The 23,397-nt window shown below is 39.8% G+C and overlaps 1 protein-coding gene across 2 annotated transcripts in view; it reads right to left on the bottom strand.

The window, feature by feature from the left end:
- Window positions 1–85: 85 nt before the first annotated feature.
- The window catches only part of DHX9 (DExH-box helicase 9), a 28,219-nt gene continuing 4,907 nt past the window's right edge, over window positions 86–23,397 (bottom strand). The window contains exons 1-23 of one of the 2 annotated variants that reach the window (XM_076339604.1): window positions 21,771–21,895; window positions 20,696–20,742; window positions 19,892–20,028; window positions 19,192–19,281; window positions 18,939–19,100; window positions 17,520–17,597; window positions 17,006–17,197; window positions 16,355–16,496; window positions 15,746–15,828; window positions 14,384–14,540; window positions 13,642–13,742; window positions 12,580–12,793; window positions 12,288–12,382; window positions 12,048–12,121; window positions 11,235–11,387; window positions 9,375–9,535; window positions 7,340–7,451; window positions 6,512–6,673; window positions 6,207–6,334; window positions 4,899–5,128; window positions 2,505–2,620; window positions 1,431–1,631; window positions 86–520 (exon numbers count right to left, since the gene is read on the bottom strand). In XM_076339604.1, coding sequence (XP_076195719.1) covers window positions 283–520; window positions 1,431–1,631; window positions 2,505–2,620; window positions 4,899–5,128; window positions 6,207–6,334; window positions 6,512–6,673; window positions 7,340–7,451; window positions 9,375–9,535; window positions 11,235–11,387; window positions 12,048–12,121; window positions 12,288–12,382; window positions 12,580–12,793; window positions 13,642–13,742; window positions 14,384–14,540; window positions 15,746–15,828; window positions 16,355–16,496; window positions 17,006–17,197; window positions 17,520–17,597; window positions 18,939–19,100; window positions 19,192–19,281; window positions 19,892–20,028; window positions 20,696–20,726 — 3,057 coding nt within the window. In that variant the 5' untranslated portion in view covers window positions 20,727–20,742; window positions 21,771–21,895 and the 3' untranslated portion in view covers window positions 86–282. Of the gene's footprint in view, window positions 521–1,430; window positions 1,632–2,504; window positions 2,621–4,898; window positions 5,129–6,206; window positions 6,335–6,511; window positions 6,674–7,339; window positions 7,452–9,374; window positions 9,536–11,234; window positions 11,388–12,047; window positions 12,122–12,287; window positions 12,383–12,579; window positions 12,794–13,641; window positions 13,743–14,383; window positions 14,541–15,745; window positions 15,829–16,354; window positions 16,497–17,005; window positions 17,198–17,519; window positions 17,598–18,938; window positions 19,101–19,191; window positions 19,282–19,891; window positions 20,029–20,695; window positions 20,743–21,770; window positions 21,896–23,397 lie in introns of those variants that run through there. The other variant, XM_076339603.1, reaches the window with a different exon arrangement.

Genomic DNA, 23,397 nt, shown 5'->3' on the forward strand with positions numbered 1-23,397 from the left:
GAATGCCTTATACCTCCTACAACCAAAACTAGCAACAGACGGCTTCAAAATCTAAATCCAAATCCAAAATTAAACGTATAGCATCTAAGTCTTTAAAAACAAACTCTTTATTAAGAATAAAATCATACAACTTGCAGTAAATTCCCTAAGGGCACGATATATTACAGAGCTGTACTTGTACTAAGGAACTGAAATGGCAAACAGACTGGTAACAGCAAGAAAGGGATTCGGGAGAGAAACACGCTTTTGTCAAAGTGGAAAGACTTCACTGAACTTCCATAACTACCACCCGCCCCTCCCCGGATCCCCACAGCCTCCTCTGTAGCCACCGTCTGCTCCTCGATAGCCTCCCCCCCAGCTACCTTGGTATCCTCTCCCTCCTGAGCGCTTGCCAGAGTAGCTGTAGCCACCGTACCCTCTACCTCTGTAGCCAGAGCCATGCGGGTAACCTCCCCAGCCTCTGAAGCCACCTCCATTGTCGTAGCGAGCCATTTTGGGGGGGCGAGGACCATCTCCGAACCTGGCAAAGAGAAACATTATATACTTGATGCAATCTTACAGATTCCATTTTTTTTAATATTAAGAAGAACAATCAATTGCCAAGATACTTAGCTAAGATGCCTCTATTTTCTGTTAACAGAATATGATGTTTGAATTACAGTTGCACTTTTGCACCTTTTCCACTTCAGTAAAGAAAAGCTGGGAATGGCCTGCCGTGCCACATAAGCAGTCCCTCCTCTACATCTCAGCCAGATCTACACCTGGGATAGAAAGTTTTCCCCTCAATCCTGTTTCTCCAGTTCACACAAACACACAGGGAGCCCCGTTTCTGTTTATGTGAGCACAGTGATCTTTATTTTGCTCCTCGCAAAACACAGTGAAGTGTACATCCAAGCTGTTCTTTGCTTTGATCCTTAAATTACTAACAGCTCACAGGCGTTTTCATTTTTCTTTGCTTCAGAAGCAAGACATGAAAACAAGGGGCAATGGAGGGGTGCAAGCACAGCCAAATATTTGTTTTATTTCCAGAGACAGAGATTAATAGGTTTGCCCAAAATAAATTTGGGTTATCTTTTCTTTAAAAGTCATCGTGCTTTGGAAAAGGCGATGACAGCTTTTACTCCTGAGAGCCGTTTGTCCTTCCTCTGGAAACAGGCAGTGATCTGTCTGCATCAGACTTTGAACATGACAATTTTACATACACTCAGACTATTGACTTTGAAATGAAAGCCTGAAGCTCCTGTCCACACGGGACAAGACTCTCCTGGTGATTTTAGCTCTGGGCTTCTGCAGCCACTGTGCAGGGAGGGAGCAGTGGAGCCGACAGCTCTGACCTGCTCTTTCAGGCTCTTGGTGTCCCTGGGGGCAGAGGTGGTGAGCACTCCTTGCCCCGGAGCTCCGACTGCACAAGCCAACGGAGCCGAGCTAACCTTGCTTTGGCAGCCATGAGGCTGATGCCCGCGGCTGACGGCCTGGAGATCTGACGGATCACATTCAGCATTTGCTCATTTGCTGGGTCCAGCTGCCGAACGATCTCAGGATCTTTAGTCACTTCCACAACAAGAGCCTCCATCGCAGCACGCAGAGCAGTGATGCAGGCAGCCGTGTTGTGGGGCACCTTCAGCTTGATCCTACAGCAGAAAGAAGTATATTAGATGTATCACGACTTCTAGGAGAGAACCTGTTATGAAAGGTGTTCTGTGGAGTGGTTTTTCATTGAGTGCTGCACATACTGAGCCAGAAATCTATATTATCATCTTTGAAATTCTAATTTGTCAATGAAGGGACGTGAAATTCAGGAGGCAAATTTGCAAGATGCCTAAAATTTGACATTGTTAAAACGTTAACTATCCTTCTGTTTAAATTTGCTCTTGAGATTTAACATACTCAGATAACACCAATGCGTAACCCCTAGCATCAAAACAGATACAAAAATATAAAGTAAACAAAGACATGAGTCTCCTCAAGATTTTGAAAGCTCCAGGTCACCCTCAAAAATATTAGTGAATTGAGCTTAAGCAATTCTTCACCTCCATTTTACTGACCGGGGGTGGTGGAAGACATCCAGGTGGTATTTGGTCATGGCCATAAAATGTATGCTGCCAGACGCAACCACGAAATCCTTAGCATTTCTCTCCTCAAGCTGTGTTTCTGAGACTTAAAAACAAGGTTTCCTCGGCCCTTCTCCGAAGGGGAGATCCAAAATACATAGTACCTCTTATTCGTGTTCCAGCTGAAGGGGAACAAACCAGCCGTTTTTATGGAAACTGCCTGGTATCACATTTTCAATTTAAGCAGGTAATCTGCATGAAACAGTGCTGCCAATATAAACCCCTGCCTTCCTCACAGGAAACAAAGGTAATGCCTCCACAATTAACCTGTAGCGCATGGCTTGCTCTAGGGTTCCTATTCTATAGAGATTTATGTCTGTGTTAGCAGCTGCTCCCCCTCAGTCTGTGTTATTTCATAGACCTGAACATTACGAGCACCAAGGAGGTCCATACCAGTCATCTACCAGAATGAGCTCCCCATCCGACAGGACTTTCTTGGAGGCAAAGAGAAGCAGCTGCAGCGGGCTCACCAAGGTCATTGCTTTGGCAGAGATGGCTCGTGTTCGAATCTGCAGGTGGAAGAGGAATAAGACTCTTGAAATGGAAAACAGATCCCTACACCTTCCTCTGGCCACTGAAACCAGAGAATTTTGTAAAAACAACAACAAAAAAATCTAGGTACAGTGTTAGGAAATTACAAGAGCACATGTGCATACAAAACTGAATGCTGGGCAGATATTTACAGGGATTCAGCACTGGCTGGTGTAAAAAAACACCAAAAACTACCTGTCATTTAAAAGTATTCATTTTTCCATGACTGCATGTCTGCAATTATGCAGCTGACATTTTGCAAGAGCCATCTCATGTTCTGTCAACCTAAAAATGACCAAGGCATAGCTGAATTATCTTCCCACCTTCTGTATTGCTGAGGCTGTGATGAAAAGCTCATGTTGCTTCTTTAGCAGGGTTCTACACATGCAAACTTGGAAGTTGCTACACGTCTGTGCAACCAGCCCGCTTTGTCATTTTATAGAAACAAGACCTTAAGCTTGTACTTGAAGTGAGCACTTGGACAATAACAAGCCGTCTGACCTGAGCCAGAGATAACAGCACTGACTACATGGGCTATTGCCCTTCATTTTAAAGAGGAACTGAAGAGCAGTACTTGGGATTTCAGCCTCCCACCCTGACAGCTGCCTCTCTCCCTCCTTTCTTTCACACAGGAGCGTGATGAGCAGAATCTGTTGTACTTGTTTGTCCTCAGGGTGAATATTTGCTCCTGCCTGGAAGTTATCACACATGCTCAAAAGAAAGAAACTTCCATAATGGAAATTTTGGCAGAAAAATGGCCAGTACAAGGAGCAAGGAACTCGCAGGTCAGAGAGAGACTGCCAAATGCAGCAGGAAAGAGAGAACCAGACCTCAGAGAGAAACTTTCTTTTAGCAGGTAAATAATGGGTAGGGAGAGAGCTGCATATAAATCCTTCCTTCACCCCAGCCTCACTCAGGTGCTGTCTTCGCCACTCTTAAGCCACCGTCTTAGTCACTCTTTGTTTCCCACATGTACTTTGATTTAATAAAGCATAGCTTTTTGAGTTCAGAAGTCTTTGGGTGCTTTTAGGGCAGCTCACTTTACAGAGATGGTTGAGGCAGATGAAAGGTCTGACCCACTTGCAATCCTGTCATAAAGGGTGAAGAAGAGGCGAAGCCTCGCCACAGCTCTGAACTATGTATGTGGAAATCCAGAGTATCAAGCCGAGCCCCAAGCCAGTACCCAAAGGAGTCAAAATTCCATTTATTACCAATGAAGTGGTTTATCTGGCATTACTAAAATAAGCTGCATGTCAGCAAAAAGGACTAAGGATATAAAAATCAGCACAAATAAACTGTAATTCTGAACTAAGCAGTGTAGACAAGGTGACAAAAAAGAAACCCCTACAGCATCACCTCTGCTGTAAGATTTTAAGAGGCTCTCCTTACAGCAAGAGGCCTTCCTAACTCGATGCTTATTCTCAAAAACATCTTTACAGCACTTCCCAGGCAGAAGGAACACAGCTGGTTTCAACAACAGGCAACAGAGCGCCTCAGGACCTCCCCATCACTGCGCTGGAGTAACTGTGCACAGGCAGCACAAGCAGGCTGGCAGCCCGAGGACTGTCTCCCAGCTACATCCTACACAAAGGCATTGCCTTCATGTGCTCCTTGAAAGAAGGGTGAGCAGGAGCAGTTGCATTCATGGTGGCCATCATTGCAGCACATGAGAGCACACAGGGGTTTAAGTGTACATGTACAGCATGTGCCAAGTACACAAAATTAATGGGATGGAGAAAAAGGTCATGGGGACTCTGGGAAAGCATCTTGGGGTTTTTCTGAGATGCTTGGGAAATGGGAGCTGTCCTCAGGAGATGACAAACTACCTACTGCCAGAAAGGGAGCACCCCACTGCCATATTACATGTTCCTGTTTTCTCTCTGAATTCCTAAGTAGCAGAAGTGATAAGGGCAAAAATTCTCTAGTGCCTAATTAGTATGGTAGAGCTCCTAAAGCAATCTCTTAAAGAAGGCACTAAGTTAGGTCTTTCTGTACGGCCTGGCTGTTTTCACAAAACTCACAGGAACTTTCTACGCAGCTCTGCTTCTACTGAATTTGGTTGATTGAAAGTTACTGTAAAGGCTGAGTGACACCATGATCACATAAGGTTCACTTTCTGAAAAAAAAAACCAAAAAAACCCCAAAGAACAAGCTAAACATTACACAGCGTAGTTTTTTTCTTATGGCTTCTTTACCAAAAAGAGCCTCTTAGACAACTTGGCAGCACGTGATCAAGAACAAATTCAAAGACGTTACCTTTTCTCCAAAAACAAAAAAAGGCGATGGATACTTGATGTCCTGGCTGCTGAAAGGGCAGTTGACAGATGACTTGTGGATGAGTGCATTGTGCCCCTCAGTGGTAAGAATTTTCCTCTTCTCCTTGTGGTAGCAGACATTGGGGTAGACCCCAAAAGCAAGCAGGGAGATTACAACATCCAGATTATTATCTGGTCCAGTGTTGTTAAACGGTTGAGTCATCAAACATTCTGTTGACAGAGAACAGAAGACTGGCTCGCATCCATGGGTCATGTAGGACAGCACAGCAGAGCTGTTTAGGATCCTGGATCAATGCATTTTCTGATTCAATCAACTGGTAGATGTGCATCTGTTCTCAGATGACCTCTGCACTCAAAGCATTTCAATTCTACGTTCAATTTTCCATTTATTCATGGAGAGCAAAAAGCTGAAAAATACTACTACAAAGAGGTATTTTTCTTTCCCAAGCTCTTCAAAAACAAGGAAAGAGGGGTTTGCCCAGAATGTGCTGTACCACAGTGTGTTTCCTGTCATTTGTTTTGGAGAGAGATCTTTTGGGGGAGGCCAGAATGGATGTTTTCATTAGTTTATTTGTTACAAACCTCCCCAGAGTCTCTGGTGGCTTGTTTTCAGGTCATCTTGCCCAGAAATAAAGTTAAGGATAAATGCAGCAATGATCCTAGCAGCATGAGGAGAAAAAAATTAAAATAATTTAAAAAAAAAAACAAAACACAAACCACCACAAAACCCTGAGCAAGCTCCTCAGGAACATTAGACAAATTCAGAACCTGGTCAACTTTAAGAAATTTTTTTTTTTTCCTTAGAAAATTGAATAATACTCCATACTACTGCACATTCCTCCTGCGGCACGAACCCAGAAAATCATAGGGCACATAGCACACTGTTTCGATCACACAGACTCCCTAAGGCTAATGAAAAGGAGGGAGGAAGCGCAGCACTTACAGAGTGCATTTTGGACATGCAACAAGTGAAGAAGAAAGAAAAGTCAGGGAGGTAATTCTCTAAGGACAATTTCTCAATAGATTTTTAATCCCGCAGCCCTAACCTCAGCCTCAGAAATCTCCTTATGTTGCACCACAGCCATCACAACTTCCCTGGTTTAAACAACTACGAGAGAATGAGACAGCACTAAAATTTCATCTGAACACAGCTGTAAAAGCAGAACAGCTTTATGGCAAACCCACGGTAGGCCTCTGAGCTTGTGTATTCATCATAGATTATCTTGTTTATTTCTCATCTCAGAATGAAAAATGCAATCATTAAATTACTATGTCCAAGCAGAATCACCTTCAGGGAAGCCAGAATTAATAAGTATCTCTTTCAGCTGCACTTTTGCTTCCCAAGTCATTCTAAGAGTAGCCATGCTGAGTCTCTTGTGTTCACAAAACCTTTTTTCTGCTTCTTCACCACCCATTCTAGAGAACAAACAGAGTGAATTAGAAGTCTGTTCAAGAAAAGGAAAAGTGCAACAGTTTAGCCGTCATAGTATCCATTGACATATCTAGTCTTAGTGCATGTTAGTTAGCAGTCATAAACTGCTCACCCTGTGTTACCCAAAACTTCTCATCAAATTTTGTGCCAAGACAATATACCTTGCATCATCCCAGGCTTGGAAGACGGAGAGCAAAGCAACATGATCTGAAAACCTGTTCCCAGCAAAATTCCTATGGACATAACCCAGCCGTTTGCCTTCACTGATGAAAGGTTCAGGGAAACAGGTGGCCGCAGAGATGGTACAAATAGCATCTCCCACACTGAAAGAAACCACAAAAGGTATCAGGATTGGGTTTATTCACAGTATTGCTGCCAGCAGCTGCCACAGGCTGTTGATACTAGTAAAAACTTCCCTGCTTAGAGAGCTTAGTAATTTGGCCCTTATGTACCAGAGTTCTTCACAGAAACACTTCCCTGGAAGGGGATATTAAATTAGCTCCAATTCCAGTACTTTCACAACAGCAAGTGTTCACAAGTCCATTGTCTATCTTCCCTCCCCTTGCCCCCACCCATACACCATCTTCTTGTCGTGAAGAGGACTCTACAGCCATCACAATTACAAATAACAGATCTTTACTTCCCCTAAAGCAAAACGTGTGGATTCATTTTTCTTCTTCTGTAGGTGTCAAATTTCACATCTCCCCACCTCTACCTCACTGCTATACTTAAGTATTTAGAGTCCCACTCTTAATTCCTAAGTATTCAGGCTCTGCTGGTACCTTGCAGTTAACTCTGAATTTCATGACTACTTTATTCCCTATACTGTAAGTTTTTTATCCTCTGCCCTCATGAATATTCAGTTTCCTATCCCCAGTTGTAGCATTTATTGCTCATCTAGATGTATTGTTTTTTCTCTTGTAGAGTGCACATCTAGAGGCTCAGGAACTCAGAGAAACAAGAAAGACCACTGAGACTACTAAACTTACTAAAAAATACAGCCCATTATCATCATCTTGCCAAGACGAGGTTCAATGGGAAGTTTGGCTAGGATTCTTCCAAGAGGTGTCAACTCATCATTGGAATCCAGGGCATCAAGCTCTGAAACAAGATCTCTTATTATCAAACACGGTTATCTAATACCAGAAATCCTTAGATAAGAAATTCAGAATTTTAATAACTGTGTTTAAATAGAACCCCACCTATATTTAAGTTTAATGTTGTTTACAATATTGCCAACCTGATTTTCAAAGCTGGTCTGAGGTCAAATAAACAAATTTTACTTTAGCTTTACAGATGTTTTACTACCTCCTCCACAATTAAAATAATTACTATTTAATTCACATACATATTTTTCCATTTCTCTTTAGTTTGCCTCGGTACAAACCTCTATTACACTATTAAATTTTTTTCAAGTCCCTATATTTGTTCTAACTAATCTAAACTAATTTCTGCCTCACGAAAATCAAAGCAGCCCTATCACAGCCAACTGTAGAGTCTTCATTGCAACTGGAAAATCACAGAACCCTCTGTTCATCAAAAAGAGAACACCATAAACTCTCTCTTCCATGAGGCTTTGCCTGCCTTTCTCTCCTTCCGTTACCTAAAAATTATCACCTGCGCTCATCCTCTAAGCTATCAAGTCACTGTCAATAATAAAGTCAAAGAAGTGTCTGTGGCTGTTTGCTGTACAGATTGAAGGGTCTTACGAGTCTCCTTAACTTACTAGCCATTTGGCCATAACCATTAAACTCTACTTCAAAAAACTCTTTTTAAGTTTGCATGACAAAGAAAAACAATACAAGTGTGATCTTTAAAAACGCTTTTAAGATATAAATGAAAAATGCAAACTTAAAGTACTCTATTTACAGACTGCTTTGGGAAACTTCAGCATAACTAAAAGCTTTGCATTTGAAAAAAAAGCTTTGTAGCCTCAGCAATTAAATGGGAAAGCAAACAAATAAAGGACTCCTTAGCCACTATCAAATCCATTTTTCCTGGTATCTATTGAACTCAAAAGCCTAAAGAACATTTTGAAGAACAGCATGTCTCACCATCCTAAAAACATACTAGTAGTGTACGTGCACTGAAAAATCACAGGTCATCCAGGAAATGAAGGCACATGCAGAAACGTCTATTTGGTGTTAAAGCTGAAAACATTTGCCTCTTCCCCTGGCTCTGCATTTCTTATCTGCAGCATAAGAAAAGCACTAACAACTTTTAGATCAGAAAGTCATTAAACTTGTATACATATCCCTAGCTATGTTTTTCATTCTGTTCTCCCTTCTGTATACAAGCAATGTAGGCTCATCACACAATTTTTTCATAAAATCAACAATCAAATAGATATTTCAGTTCTTAGAAATTTTAAGAAGTGCTTATTTAGTGACATTTGCAAAGCCTGTGAGGTTTGAGATCACTGCTTTAAAGCTAAAGCATAAATTTAGGGTTCCTCCCTGCTTCACTTTACTCATATTCTAGTTAGTTCCTTGAAGAAACTGGGGAGACAGCTTAACCCCCACTTCAGTTTCTCCTGTTTTAGAAGGATACTGATGCTTGCATATTCATAAACTGGAGATTTAATTACTTGACAAAATACTGAGATCTTGGGTCAGCAAACTGTACAAAGTGGTAATTATACAATAAACTACTCTCTTTTTCAGTACTTTTATAGTAGTTTTGTAAATGCCTTAGGCACTGGACTGAGCCTATGTCATACACAGCAGTACCACAGCTGGAAAACAGGAAGCTGGAAGCTAGCATAAGTTACTGGTAAAATAACAAAACAAGCCTTAAGTTTGAAGGCTCAAGTTTCTTAAAGGAATGACACTCCACTTGGGAATTCAAGTATTTCTTCAGCTGCAAAAGACACTGCCACCCACACAATGCATCCAGGAAACACCTTGCTGTTTCAGACAGCATGCTACTACACAAACAATCTAAGCAGTTTGTAGGTGATCGTTATACATGGGAAATCACTTGGAGTCAGCTTCATTAACATACAATCTTGTGGACAAACGATACCTCTTAGTGTGCGTTCTGCTTCAATCACTGCATCCAAAGGTGGTGGTTCTATTGCTTTGGCCAAAAATTGACCGATTCCTCCCAGCCGCAGCAATTTGATGCTCAAAGCAATTTCATGAAGTGGTGTTCGAAACATTTCGGGTGTCATATGAGTTTGAAGTCTGGAATGAGAAGAGAACAAAAGAGCCCACATTTTTCTGAACACAGGCTTTGATCACCATCATGGGTCATTCCATCAGCATAAACTACCGCCCTCCAAAGCAAATACTGCCTCCCAGCCAACCCATCAACTCTCACTGTGCTCCTGTAACTTAGGCTCTTCTACCAGTATTTATCTTCCGTGCGTCTCAATTCTCATCTCAGGGTAAACTTACAATGGAAATGCACAGAGGGTATAGCCCTCACATCACCACTACCCGGTGTGGTTTCTAGTATGAGCTGACCACATATAGAGTCTGCATGGCTGAAGCCCGACTCGCAGCATGGTTGTGTCCAGCCCCACACTTGCCCCCTTACAATCATCTCCTACATCGCTAAGGAAGGTCTTCCACTCCTGAGACAGACAACCTGCTTTCAGCCTGCCCTACGTACAAGCATTTCTCTACATGTCCTTCTATCAACTCCAAACCACCCAACTCCTCCTGTACATTTCTGCTTTGATCACTAAGAAGAGTAAGTATTTTTGCTGGATGCTTTCCAAAGGTGTTTTTCTGGTAGGAAAAAGACCTGATGGAAACAGATAGAACTCTTAAGTCTTTAGCACAGTATCATTAGTGATCCTTTTGCTTGCTGGTTGAAATATGAACTCCTAGGAATGACTGCACTGAGCAAGAGACAGCTAGAAAAGGTTTCAAAACACCTTGCACAGATATCCAGATTTAGCTGGCACCAGATTTAGATGGTATCTCTCAAAAGATTCTCTGCACAGGTCCACAAACACTCTTTCCTTCCTAGGCACCATGGAGCTAGTATAGTTTGTTTTTATGTTCTTTGAAGGAAGGTAACCTTAAAGTCATGAAGTCCCATGATTACTTCAGAAGCCTAAAATCAGTTTACTGTCAAAAATTCTTAATTAAAATCACTCCACTGTACTAGACAGCAGGTCTAAATAAATTTGAGCAATTTAAGGAAAGTTTTTGATCCAACTGATGCTTTCAGAGGTTACAAAAAGCTGAACATCAAACACAGCTATGCTCTAACCGCTACGTGAGAAAGGGGCACTGAAACTTTCATGAGAGAGATCAAACACTGAGTGTAACAGCTGTGTAGAGTTCTGCAACCAGCAAAAAGATTTCCATGGCTCTGGTAACTGAGAAACAGCTTGGCAGATAGAAGAGGTCAAAAGTTTCAGCAGCAGGGAAGCACCTTCAGAGCAGCAGTTCAGTAGCATGAAGGGACTTCCTGGCCACAGAATGGGGATGGAGGGAAAAGTAACATCTGTGTTCCCTGCCTTTTACCACTTTCATGACAAAATTGCCTGTTATGTGAAGATGCCAGGGGCCCACAATGTTTGAAGGCAGACTAGAGCCTTATCCTCATTCCAAAGCTCTTTTCTGCCTTGCCTCAATTCCCAAGCAGTATTATTTTCTCCTAAGAGGTTCTGTAGGTTGCAGTGAAGTTCTTAATAATAAAATAATGAACTATTTTTCCACCTCATACTATGGGTAAAAGCATATAAACATATGTAATTTTTTTTTAAGCAAAAGAACTGAGATATCCAAGAATTCCAGTATGAACTGGCTTCATGCATCTCCTCTCTGTGCTTTCTGAAGTTATTTCCCCAGTTTGATCAGAAGTAGCATACAACAGTCCTGGGAGAAGTCTCTGAGGCTATTTTATTTCTAAAGAGCACAGCCTCACCTTTCAAAGCGAGCTCTGCTGCACAAATGGAAACAAAATCCGGCACGCACACGTCCAGCTCTTCCTTTCCGCTGCTCCAAATTAGTTTTCGATGCCCAGACTGTGGCATAGTTTGTCATGTTATTATGAGCAGTGAACAGCTTCACTTTTTGTCTGTTACAGAAAAAAAAAACCCCAACCTTAAGATCAGATGTTCTTTGTCTTAAGTCCTGTCAAATCAGTTCTTATTTTATTCCTTGCAGCCACACTGCTTTTAAGAAGCAAACCACCCCTGTTTTGACTAGCTAAGCTTTGGTTCGTCAGCCACCCATCTGGAAGCTAAAGTACCATGCTCTTTACAAAGCAGTGCCCCAAGCTATACACAGAATGAAGTTTTCACAACTGTCTCAAAAGCTTAAAATCCTCATGCAATTAATGAGATTCCTATGAGTAATTTGCTCAGAGAACATGCATAGCAAGACAGGATCTGTAACAGACTACAAAAATCTTCCTATTTTCCATCAGCTATACACTGAGTGTTTGTAACATTCATCTGGCAGACGACATATTTCAAATACGCATGGAGACCCAGTGACACCTCCCATGAACAGCGCCAGCGTGAATGCAGCTGACCAAAACCAGCCCACTGAAATGCCAGTGTGGTTTGTAACTGTGTTGAACGGCTAAAGACAATGCAAATTTGTCTTGAGTGAATTAGAGTCCTCAAATTCAGCTCTGTGACTATGGGAACACAAGGCAGTTCTGTGTGTTCAAAAAACCTTTTTTGCATTCCAAATAGGATTTACAAAACAAAAAGCTACTTCATGAACTCACTTGCAGGAGTCTATAACATAGACCACATCATTGATGGTAATGCTAGTCTCAGCAATGCTGGTAGATAAAATAACCTAGAAAAACAGGAAATGCATATTGAAATATATTTGGTCTGAAAAAGTTAAGGATGGACTGCAAGATAAACTACATAACCCCTATAAAAAAAAAGTCAGCAATACATTCCACAGAAGCACAACAGAAGAAAGCATGTTACGCTCCACAAAGAGAAGGCTCTCATACTTTTGTTACTCCAGGAGGCACAGGATCAAACACCCGACGCTGTTCCTCCAGAGGAATTTGTGAATGCAGAGGTAAAATTCTATACTGGCGGCCTCCTACAACATGAATACAAGAAGGGCAGTAACTATTACTGTGTAAATCTCGTTTTTTCTTTGCACAACATAATCATTTCTACCCATTCATTCTCACGACAAATTAATCCCACTCCCACTCAGCTAACCCTCATCTTCACAAAGCCAGTAGCTTCCTTTGGAAAAGGAGATGAAATATAATAGAACACAGTTGCTTGTACCAAAGCGTGGATTCATTTCTAGATGCTTCTGCATTGTATATATCAAGTTCCAGCCAGGCAAGAAAACAAGTACAGCTCCTGGGACATTCAGGGTCTTGATATAAATTAGCAGGGCCTCAATGAGTTCAAAAGAAGTTTCTTTCTCATTCAGCTGAGCCATGGAGTGCTTTGTTTCTGGGCCATATTCATCACTGCAAATAAGGTTGCAATTGGCCTACAAAAAAAAAAAAAAAAAAAAAAAAAAAAAAAACAAACAAACAAACAAAAAAACCACAAAAGAAATCATATAAATTAATTTACTCGACTTGTGGAGACTGGCTGGCCAGGCAAACAGGAAAATGAGATGTGTGGATAGGGAAGACCATCTCAGGCACAGTTCGCAGAATGACTCACAATAAGCAATTCAAGTCCTGCTTCCCCAGCTTTCTAATACAAAAATGGAATTATAATTCCATTGCATTGAGTTAGAACCCAATACAAATTTACAGCAGGAAGCTATCAAACTAATTTAACTTCCATTCAAATGAATGGGGATAACATCATCATAAGAAGAAAATGCTTCTCTCAAAAACTAAGAGTTTTTTTAAATTTCAAATAACTGACCTACACAGTAGTTTCAGACCTACAAATTAAAAGCTGTATCATGAAAGTGATAGTTTCTTGACAATGTATGTAAGTACTAACAATATCAACTGCAAGAGAAGAAGGGAGAGAATCTAAATTTTCACCCTTAAAAGGTATCACCAAGCTCATATTTCTGTATCTATTTCTTCTTCCAAGGTCACCAATGTTTTCACTTTTAAAAGCATTTCAGTTCTATCTTTAAAGAGAAGTAGGCTGACAAAACATGAGAATTTTAGCTTCAACAAAAAAAGAAATTCTTCAGTTTCCAAGGGCAATGAGAAAATTCAATTCTATTTCTGAAATTAACAGCAATCTCGGGTATTAAAAATACGAAAGCTGCTAAAAATGTTTAAGTTCCACAATGCTGAATGAATTACACTTCAGCTAGAGTCCTAACTGACACTTGTTTAATTTTTCACATTAAAAAGTCAAACATACATCATCGTCTTCACCACTTTCTTCATCCTTCTCTTTCTTCTTCTTTTCCTTTGGTGGAGGAATGAACTGAGTCATTTGAATGCAATCTTCCAGAAAATAATCTGCAAGGACAGACAAGCATGCGTTATCAAGACTGACCACGAGAAGCCTGCGTAAGGGAACACAATTCTTTTTATCATCTCTCGAGATTCTCCTGATGTAACTGTGATTTTTCAGAGTATGAAGCCAAGATTGGAGAAAACTCCTTGGCTATCAGCTAGGGTATGAGAATTATTCCCACGCTATTCCAATGATTATTCCTCTATGCAATATACTTCCACATAATTTTTTACTGGTTGGTTGGTTTGTTTTTAATACTGGCTCTTCTAAAGCTATTTCCATTATTCCCAATATCACAGACAACTGATCCGAAACACCATAGCTTAACTGTTACTACCTCATTCTCCAATGGAAACTGCCCCAAGTGGTAGTGTTTTAGGGTGGTGGGGTTTTGTGTTGTGGGGTTTGTTTGTTGGGGTTTTTTTGGGGGGAGGTGGTAGTATTATTTGTTCAATTTTGTTTTTAAACCAAATGGTCCTGTGAAATGATTCAGTGTTACTGACTTCTTTGCCCAGGGTAAGCCACATCTGTAAGACTTGACAATCCAAAAGAAACGTGTATCTTGCTGTACCCATAATCTTAAAGCATATGACTGACAAAATAAAAACTAAAGCAGTTCCTGAAAGTTCAATCAACGATTTACCTTGGACAGGGTAGGTTCTACCAAAGACCTCAACGATAGGACAGCTGAAGAAGTATTCACAAAACATACTAGTATCGATGGTGGCAGACATGAGGATAACCCTGATTTCAGGATATGCCTGAACTACATCTCTCAGCACCACCAAGAGAAAGTCAGTCTGCATATAAAGAGAATAAGAGCATCATTAATTTCCTACCTGTAACAAGCAACATCTTCCCAAGAGACCAGAAAGAATTACACAGACATACACATTTACTGAGCAGGAGCTTTGCTGGGCAAGAGAAGTAACAATTATCACAACAATATTCTATAACCAGAAATAGTTGTCAGTGCTTTATTTTGCAAATACTGCAATTCCTGGGATAAGTGAATTTTAGGATTTCCAGCGTAAAGAAGATTTATTCTTTTATCAGAATGAAACAAACTAAAGAAAAGCATTCAAAATAGTTTGGGTCCTTCCTAACAATACATTACAACATAAGGTCTTTTTAAACTTGGTTTACGTATAAAGTAGCCATAGTTCATAAAATAAATAGGAATGACTCAATGCAATTGGATGCGAAGTTTTATAGTTCTATTTAAACATGACATTTATTTAGTTTTGCCATCCAGTTAGGCAGGCCCTTAGTTCAACAGATAAAATTCCAATCTCATTCAAAATTTGAAAACTTGTATTTTACATCATTAATACAAACTTAATAGATGAAGAGATCAGAAAAATCTGCATTGCAATTCCATCTAACTGAGTCCCCAAATTCTGTCAAAACAAGCTTAAACAGCATGTCAGAACTTAGCAGTTTCTCTTACTTTTGGTGTGGCAAAGCTGAAAACTATACGGAAGAATAAAGGGGACAGAAAATGTTTCCCATTTCGTAAGTTACATACAATCCCTCCCACAATTCTATTTTCAACTTGATGCGTTTTTCTTTGTGTCAAAACCAAATTGAAACGTGTCACTATCAAGATGGGAGCTTCTGTAAATACCACTGCTGTTCCGTTACAGTAATACAACATTGTCAGCAGAAAAAGCACTCCAAAATGACATTCAACATGCTCCCACATTTGGACAAGAAGTGCTTGTACCATGGTGTTCTATTTTCCAGAGAGGACCAGGACATAGAAGGAGATCCTAACAGGCAAAAGAGATAAGGCAGCAAGTAAGCACAAGTCCTCGCTCTTTTAATCAGGTAAGGAGTAATTAAGAGAAGACTTTCTAAAAATCTTATCAAAGATGGAAAACTCACATATATGGCAATTAGTAAAATGCAGTTTCCTTTCACACGTTTACTATTACAGAAGAACACATGCAAAAGTTAAAACAGAAGCACAGAGAAATAGGATCATAATCACCAGCTAACTCACATTAATGTCTCTCTCATGGATCTCATCAACAATAACATGACTAATGCCACGGATCCCAGCCTCCACCTTTCTCAGAAGAACACCTTAAACAGACATAGTAGTTAAATGTTCATGTAGGTAAAAGCTCAGTCTTCCCCCCACCTCATTTCATCAAGAACAGTTGCACTAGTTTAAAAATCAAGAAGTGTGCAGGCTGCCCAGCACCTTTTACAGCCCCATCTCTAATTGCCATGCTTTCATTTGTACAAGTGATGGGGAGGGTATAAAGTGTTACTACCAGAAAGACTCTTTCTTCTTTCCCACCCAACACTGCTTCTCCTTCTGTCTTTTAAGGACAATATCAATATAGGGCAATTTTATCTCTTCAGGAGATTATTTCTGCGTGGTATTGGACCTGTATTACCATACTTCTGAACAACAATCTTAATCTTTCTCTGTACAACAGTATGTCAGCAAACTTATTCTACCCAAAAAAAAAAAAAAAGTTGTTAATCTTTTAAACAGATTTTCTAAAAATTTTAATGTAAACATGTTTCTGCTTTTGCTGCTAACTCAAAGAAATCAGGCCCATAATTAATAAGCTCCAAACATAAACAAAACAATACAGACCTACAGTGCAGAACATCACACTGGCATGCGGCCGAGGCAGCACGGATTCAAATCGCACGCTGTATCCACAGCTTTGCCCAGGTTGTTCTCCCCTCTCATATGACACACGCTCTGCTACAGAAACTGCACTAATCCTCCGAGGCTGAGGGATGAAAAAGTTTTCTCTAACTTGATTATGAAGTTTTTAAAGTTTATCAGAACACCGCTGAAAACAATAAAGTAAATTCTAAAAGCTATAGTGTCCTGTCTTAAGATTTCTTTACAGAGGAGTCATTAAACAATAATATCTATAACAGCAGGCTTTTTTCTTCTGAAATGGTTGATTCTGCACATAGAATTACAGAGGAGGGATATAAGGATATACAGGAACTACCAGGTGGCATTTGCCAAATCGTTTCCCCTTGGCCTACCAAAAAGTTTTCACCTGGGCAAGGTACAAGCCAGATTATCCCAGTTGTAGATACATGAAAGAATAACACTCCAAATGAAAATACACATGATGCTGAGGTTTCTCCTACGTGTAGTACTGAGGAGATACTTTTACGAACGATGTCCTGTAATGATAATCAGATTTCTCAACACATCCTAATAGGCGATTTCTAGCATCCAATCACAAAACTGAAGTGGTTGCATTTGTAACACATTCCTCACCTGTGTCACTATTATGTTGCACTCTGCAGCTCTGTTGGTTTTGATGTATTCATCCAGGATGTACTGTGGCACTTGTGTGGTTTTGCCACAACCAGTGGCACCACGAATTACAACAACAGAATTGTGACGGATTGCATCCAGAATTTCACTTTCAAAATTCTTCACAGGTAAGGCCTCTCTCTCTTGTTGGATCTGGAAAAAAATCCAGCACATTTCCAAAAATCTCCAAAACCTATTCTGCTCCACATCCATACTTTGTCTCATTTTTCTACACAGGTTTTGCTTACACAAAGGAAAACCTGTGTAAGAACAAATCATAGTTTGTATTTTTTCCTTACACAGTGCAACACATCCCAACATCCACCCTCCCAGTGTAACATTCAGCACTTTTGAAAACCTGGTGCATATTGCTACTGAAATCTAGTCTTACCCACTTTGTATACGATATGTTCAACCTCCTTTGGAAAAGAAAAAGACTAGCGCAAACACGCCATGTTACAGGAAGCGCACTTACCCTTTGTAATTCTTGATCCTGCTCCAAACGGTACATGAAATCACTTTTCAAATCCACGCTTATTTGCTCTGGAGTGAGCTGCAAAGACAAGACATTTTTCGGAGGCTTTTTGACCCCTCTGCTTATCTATATAACAACTTCAATATAAAATCAGTCACACCAACATAATGATTCCAAATATCAGTAAAGGATCATTTCCTACATAACTCCCTGAAATCAGTTATGCCTGTGAGCTATTCTATTTCATTTATTCCAGTGTGTTAAAATTAAATGGCCATCCTCAAAGAAGTTTCTCAAAAAGATCCAATATACTGAAGAAGAATGCTTGTTTAAATTTAAATACTTTAACTGCTTGAGAAACACACTCTATCCAGCAGTAAGCCAATGAGATACTTAGATGATTATTCAGACGCAAGTTTTTAATGTACGGAATGAGATAATGTAAGTACATAACCACCCACAGAACAGGAGCTGAAAAGGGAGAAGTGAGCAGAGAGGGAAGTTTATCAGGCAACTCTTGTATTTCAACTAAGAAATAATTCTAAGGAAATTCAAATTTGTTACCAAAGGGCTAATTGGTTTTACTGAAAATAAGTTAGCTGCACCATGACTAGCAAATAGAAATCCTAATGAGATTTGAAGCCAGATCAATTTGCAATGTCTGTAAATATATTGGTTATGTGTTTTAAGCAGCAACAGTCAAATTTACATCAGTTCCATATTTTTTAAATCAATATATAATGATCAATGTTAAACTAATGTCATTTTGGAAAAAACCTGCAGTCGACAGTAGTATTAAATTATTATTTCGGTCATAAGTATTCTGGTTCCCTGTTGTAGGAAACTGAAGTTCCTGCCCTGTTAGTGGCCAAATTATGCCTCTGGACTTGGTAACCTAGGTACTTCTTCCCTTCTTCCTTATTTTGTCATGCCACATTGCTGCTTTTCATTTGTTCTGTGGTGAATGGGACTACAAATGACAAAAAAAGCAAGCAGGCTGATTGTGTAGTGACACCGGCTTGGAGCAGTCTCTCCTCCCAGAAAAGAAAGTCCTAGCATGGAAATATGGGAAAAAGAAGCTAGCGAATTATAAATGGCATGCCCTTATGCTTACCTTGTAATTTCAATTAGAACATTGTATGGGCTGCACAACAGCAGGCAAAAAGTGAAACAAAGCAAAGAATTGGGACATCCAAGACACTGCTGCTCAAGAACCTAATAAAACATGAAGTAAATACAAAGAACTCCTACCAATGAAAAGACTCCCTTCCTCCAGGTCAAGAAGGGAAGAAATTTTATCAGTGGACTGTTTTCTCCTTTGGAATAGCTCATACTTTAAATCCTGGGGGAAAAAAGCATTTAAAAGTTCCGGAAGCATGGGGAAAACAAACAACAAATCAATTATTTAAGCTATCTTACATGTGCCAGAGGACCCTCGTCAATATTGCAGCTGGTCCAAGGGTTCCAGTTGGAATGAGGTGGTGACCATGGAACAACTCCCATATGACTTTGTCTCTGCGATGGTTCGAAATGGGCCAACTTTCCAACATTAATCAGAACTGGATTACCGGGATCTTCAGGCTATAAATCCAAAAGCAAAGTGGGCAAAGATAAAAGTACTAAACAAGCAGGCCTGATGTTAAATACAGGAGTAGCTGAACCACACACTCACCAAAGGCACAATCTCCAGAGACAGTTCCCGTACAGTGTTTTGCAGCTGATTTTCTAAGTCAGAAGACAGCAACACCTCATAGGGTTCCACCTATTAAATGTTCAAAAACTACATGTTGATATACACAAAAAGACAGACAATGGAAGCCAGAACTGCACGCTACCAGAGAGTACACTGAACCATCATATAGTTCCTAGTGAAACAAGTCTAAAGAGTACCATCAGTTCAAAATTCACATTCTTGAAACATTCTGCCAACTTTTCATCCAACAAGAATCTGTAGAATATTTTTAAATATCTGAGTTTAATTTTGGAGGAAAACATTCCCAAACTTGTAACTGAATACCAAAAAAATGCTAACGTGCCAGAGAATGAAACAAAATAGCCAAGAATTGTATGTAGCATAAACATAAATCTTTAAGCTTCTAGAAAATTTATACTGAAAAAAACATGTTACAAATCCTATTTCATTTAATACACTGTAAAACTAGTTTACAGCTCCATTCACATACACGTGAAGTTCTGGTTTTGATCCAAATCACTGGCCAGACCAGAAACAGTTGCTGATCTAAAGAATCAAAATTATTATTAACTCGTAAGCTGTTAAATATTGAGAGCAAACTCTAACTCATCTTTATAAGAGAGTGCTTGTGCGTTATTAAAATTAAAGCAACAATTTCTGACCCTTCTACCGAACTCACCGATTCTCCTTCTTTTTTCTTTGTCTGTCCAGAATAAGGTTCTATGACACCAAGATGGTAGAGCTGTCTAACCAAGGAAAGGGCACAGGACTGTGCTGCCAGCTTTTTGTTTGATCCATGCTCACGACTGAAAATCCCTGCAGCACACAAAGTTCAGAGCTGTAGTAGTTGATGAGTCAAACAGCTTCCACAGAAGATACTACTCTGAAATGGGCTTTGTGATTGTTCACACAGGCCAGGTTTCAGGGAAAGAGTCTCAAATCTTGATAAATCCAGAGTTCCATCATAAAATCCAACCAGGGCCCTTCATCAGCTGACTCACACTAGCTGTGTGATGTTACTTACTGACTTCCTGGGAAACTCGTAAAGTTTTTTCTGCTTTCAGTGTCTAAGGAAGTATGATTATCTTATACCACCCAGCAACATCGTACAAATTTCACAGCAAGCTCTACGTAAATGGGTATGGTATGGACAGCACACCCATTGCCTGTGAACATGTTAGACACCTGCATTTCTCAGATATGTGAAGAACAAGTAATTAAGACAAACAAAACCTACCGTATCTCACAAGCATTTCTTTGTGCTGAGAAAAAGGATTAGTGGAAGCATGTAACGGACAAGCAGTAGAACACAAGCAGCACAGCACACAGAAAAAAGATTTCACGTCAGGAAACAAACATGAACCTTCACCTCTGGAAGTGGCTCCAACACGTAACTATAAAAGTCTGTACCCACAAGTATGACCTATTCCTCTGTATCAACACCCATCTCTTGCTAAGGTAAAAAATAAATAGGAGCACTTACTTCTGCCCAGCTGCTTCACATAAATGTTCATTTCTGCAATAAAGCTCCTGTAAGAGAAAGAAAGAACACAAAGGTACAATTATCAATAGCTGACACTGACACTGCAAAAACAGCCACTCTTCCAATTTTTCTAGGCAAAGATCTCTGTGTCCTCAGTCAGACTCTCAACTCATCAATGGCCAAGGTAAAATATTACTGCTTTTAGTCCCTTTAACTCCAAGTTAGTAGGTAACAGGCTTGCCATCAATAGAACCAGCAGATCTGTTAAGAAGAGTCCTGCAAATGCCACCGTTCAGCATTGAAATTTAAAGCCACATTATTAGGAAATATGCTCTGAGCTGTCTAAGTTTAAGGCGACAATTACAAAGCAGATAGCATGTTAATGTAACATTTAACATGCATCCCACTGTACCATTAACTGTATCCCACATTATACTCATGTAACGCACTAGTAGCCTGGGTTTATTAACTCAGATACAACACTTAATACAGCTACCCTGGTTTTTGCCACACATTTGGCCAGCTCAGAGCACAGACAAAACTAAACGACGTCATTTTGCCAAACACCATTAAACATATCTGCACAGAAGGAGACAGAATACTTGAATTTTCAAGAAGCCCTTACTGCCATACTCTGGGAACAGCATATAGTCAAAAGTAACTCTGTGCAGCAAAGGTAATAGTTTGCCTAGTAGGCATGTAACCAATTCATTTAAAGGTCAACTGGGATATTAATTTAGGCTTAAAAAAATGAGAAAAACATATGTCAAGAGAGGATGACGGAAACCAAGATCCATGTTTTTAAGAATCACAAACCTAAGCATGTATTTGGACAGACCAAAAATGAAAGCCAAATTCTTATAAGATAGGATTTAAACTGGCAAATGTGATTCAAGATGTATGACTGGGCTTTATCAGACTGAGATCCCTTTGAAAACTATGCCTTGGTACTTCCACAGCTGCAGGCAGAGCCTTGCATCTGTGTCCTTCACTTCTTGCTGTAAACAAACAAAAGGTTAAGTGAGGGATTTAAATTTCAAGTTAGAACTCCTTCCTGTACTACCAGTGAACTGACCTTCAGGCACAGTGGCTTCATGGGTCAAAGGCCACTGGCTTTCAGGGACACAACAGCCAACTAAGGCACCGATGACAGTATGTTTCTCAGCCAGGCCTATAGGCAGCATTCAATCTCATTCTCCTCCACCTAAGGGGAGAACAGCAACACCAGAAATCAGTTCGCAGCAGAATCCCATGCGATTGTTTAGTACAGCCTCAGCAGCCCATGTGTGAACACGCACAGATCTTTGGTGTCACTCGCTGCTACCATCTTCAGCAGGAACATAAGGAGGCAAAGGCATCCCACACTACTGATGGAATCCCAGAAGAGAAAAGCCACATCCCATCCCTTAATAATTAGTTCATACTTTGTGTATTAGGAGAGCCATGTTTATATATACAATTTATACCCTCCTGTCATAATTAAAACAAAGTTTCCAAATCCAAATTTTCCAGCTATCACTAAGTTCTTATACCATGTGACTATGATTAATTGACAACAAAAATACGTTTCTCCTTTAAAAACCTCTGAGAGCAAGGCTGACATTTCTGCTATAAAGACCATTACTTTAAAAAAAAAATCAGATTGGTAAGATACATGGCAACTGGTATTTCTTAAAAACAAAACAAAAAAACCCAAACTATATTACTGTCCTCAAAACTCCAAAAACATCTGCAATTATTCCTCTCCTGTTATACATAACGAAAGGATTAAATCCAATAGTTTGCCCTCTCTCACTCAATGAATGCTAGAAGACGTTAGGATTGTTTCATGCCTATCCCATCCATTGCAGCAGATAGTTAGTTCCCCCTTCTGCCATTCCATCCAGGGCAATTCACACAAGCTTCCCTGGATGTAGTAAATACGAAATTCTGAAATGCTCTCCGGAAGAACAGTAAGTGGGCTGAGAAACATACTGTCATCTATGGCCACCTCATTGTGCTCAAGATTATACGCATTTAAATACATGGGGTTCAATGCTTTTACCTGCAGAAGGCATAACAAAATGAGCTGCACAAATAATCTGCAAGTTACAGAATAAAAGAAGTGCTCAAGAACTACATCTGCAACAAGCATATTTAAAATTCCTAGCACTGTACAAACTGATTTTTTATGTTACTCATTTAAGGGAAAGAAATGTCCTTGCTTGAAAACATAAATGGAGATGAAGTGACTTGAAGATAGGTTTTAAATGAGAATTTAGAACTTTCTGAGACCAATACACATATTTTAGATGTTCTAAATGCTTGTAAGACTTAACAACAAAAGAATACCAGAAGTCCTGCAAGTGAGACTCTCATGGAAGACTGTAATAAGGAAATTCACTTGTCTTTCTAAAAAAAACCAACTCTCATAGAAAACAAATTTATAGAATGCAAAAAAACCCCAAAACCCAACAAGAAGAATCCAGCAGCACCAGCATGCCGTTGTTTCTGACCACAAAACATAATTATATTTCACAAGAAATAATACAATGTCCTGAAGTTTTGATGATTTGTAAAGACTATTCCAAACAGGGATAAAAAATCAAAACCATCAACTCTTTATGCACAATCTGTTATGCATTATTTTCATTTGGGAGAAGCACATGTACATTTTCTGATGGAATGGGCAGAAAGTCAAAAAAGAGTAATAGCTGGTTTCA

This window comes from Aptenodytes patagonicus, chromosome 5, assembly GCF_965638725.1.
Source record: "Aptenodytes patagonicus chromosome 5, bAptPat1.pri.cur, whole genome shotgun sequence".
Lineage (NCBI taxonomy): Eukaryota > Metazoa > Chordata > Aves > Sphenisciformes > Spheniscidae > Aptenodytes > Aptenodytes patagonicus.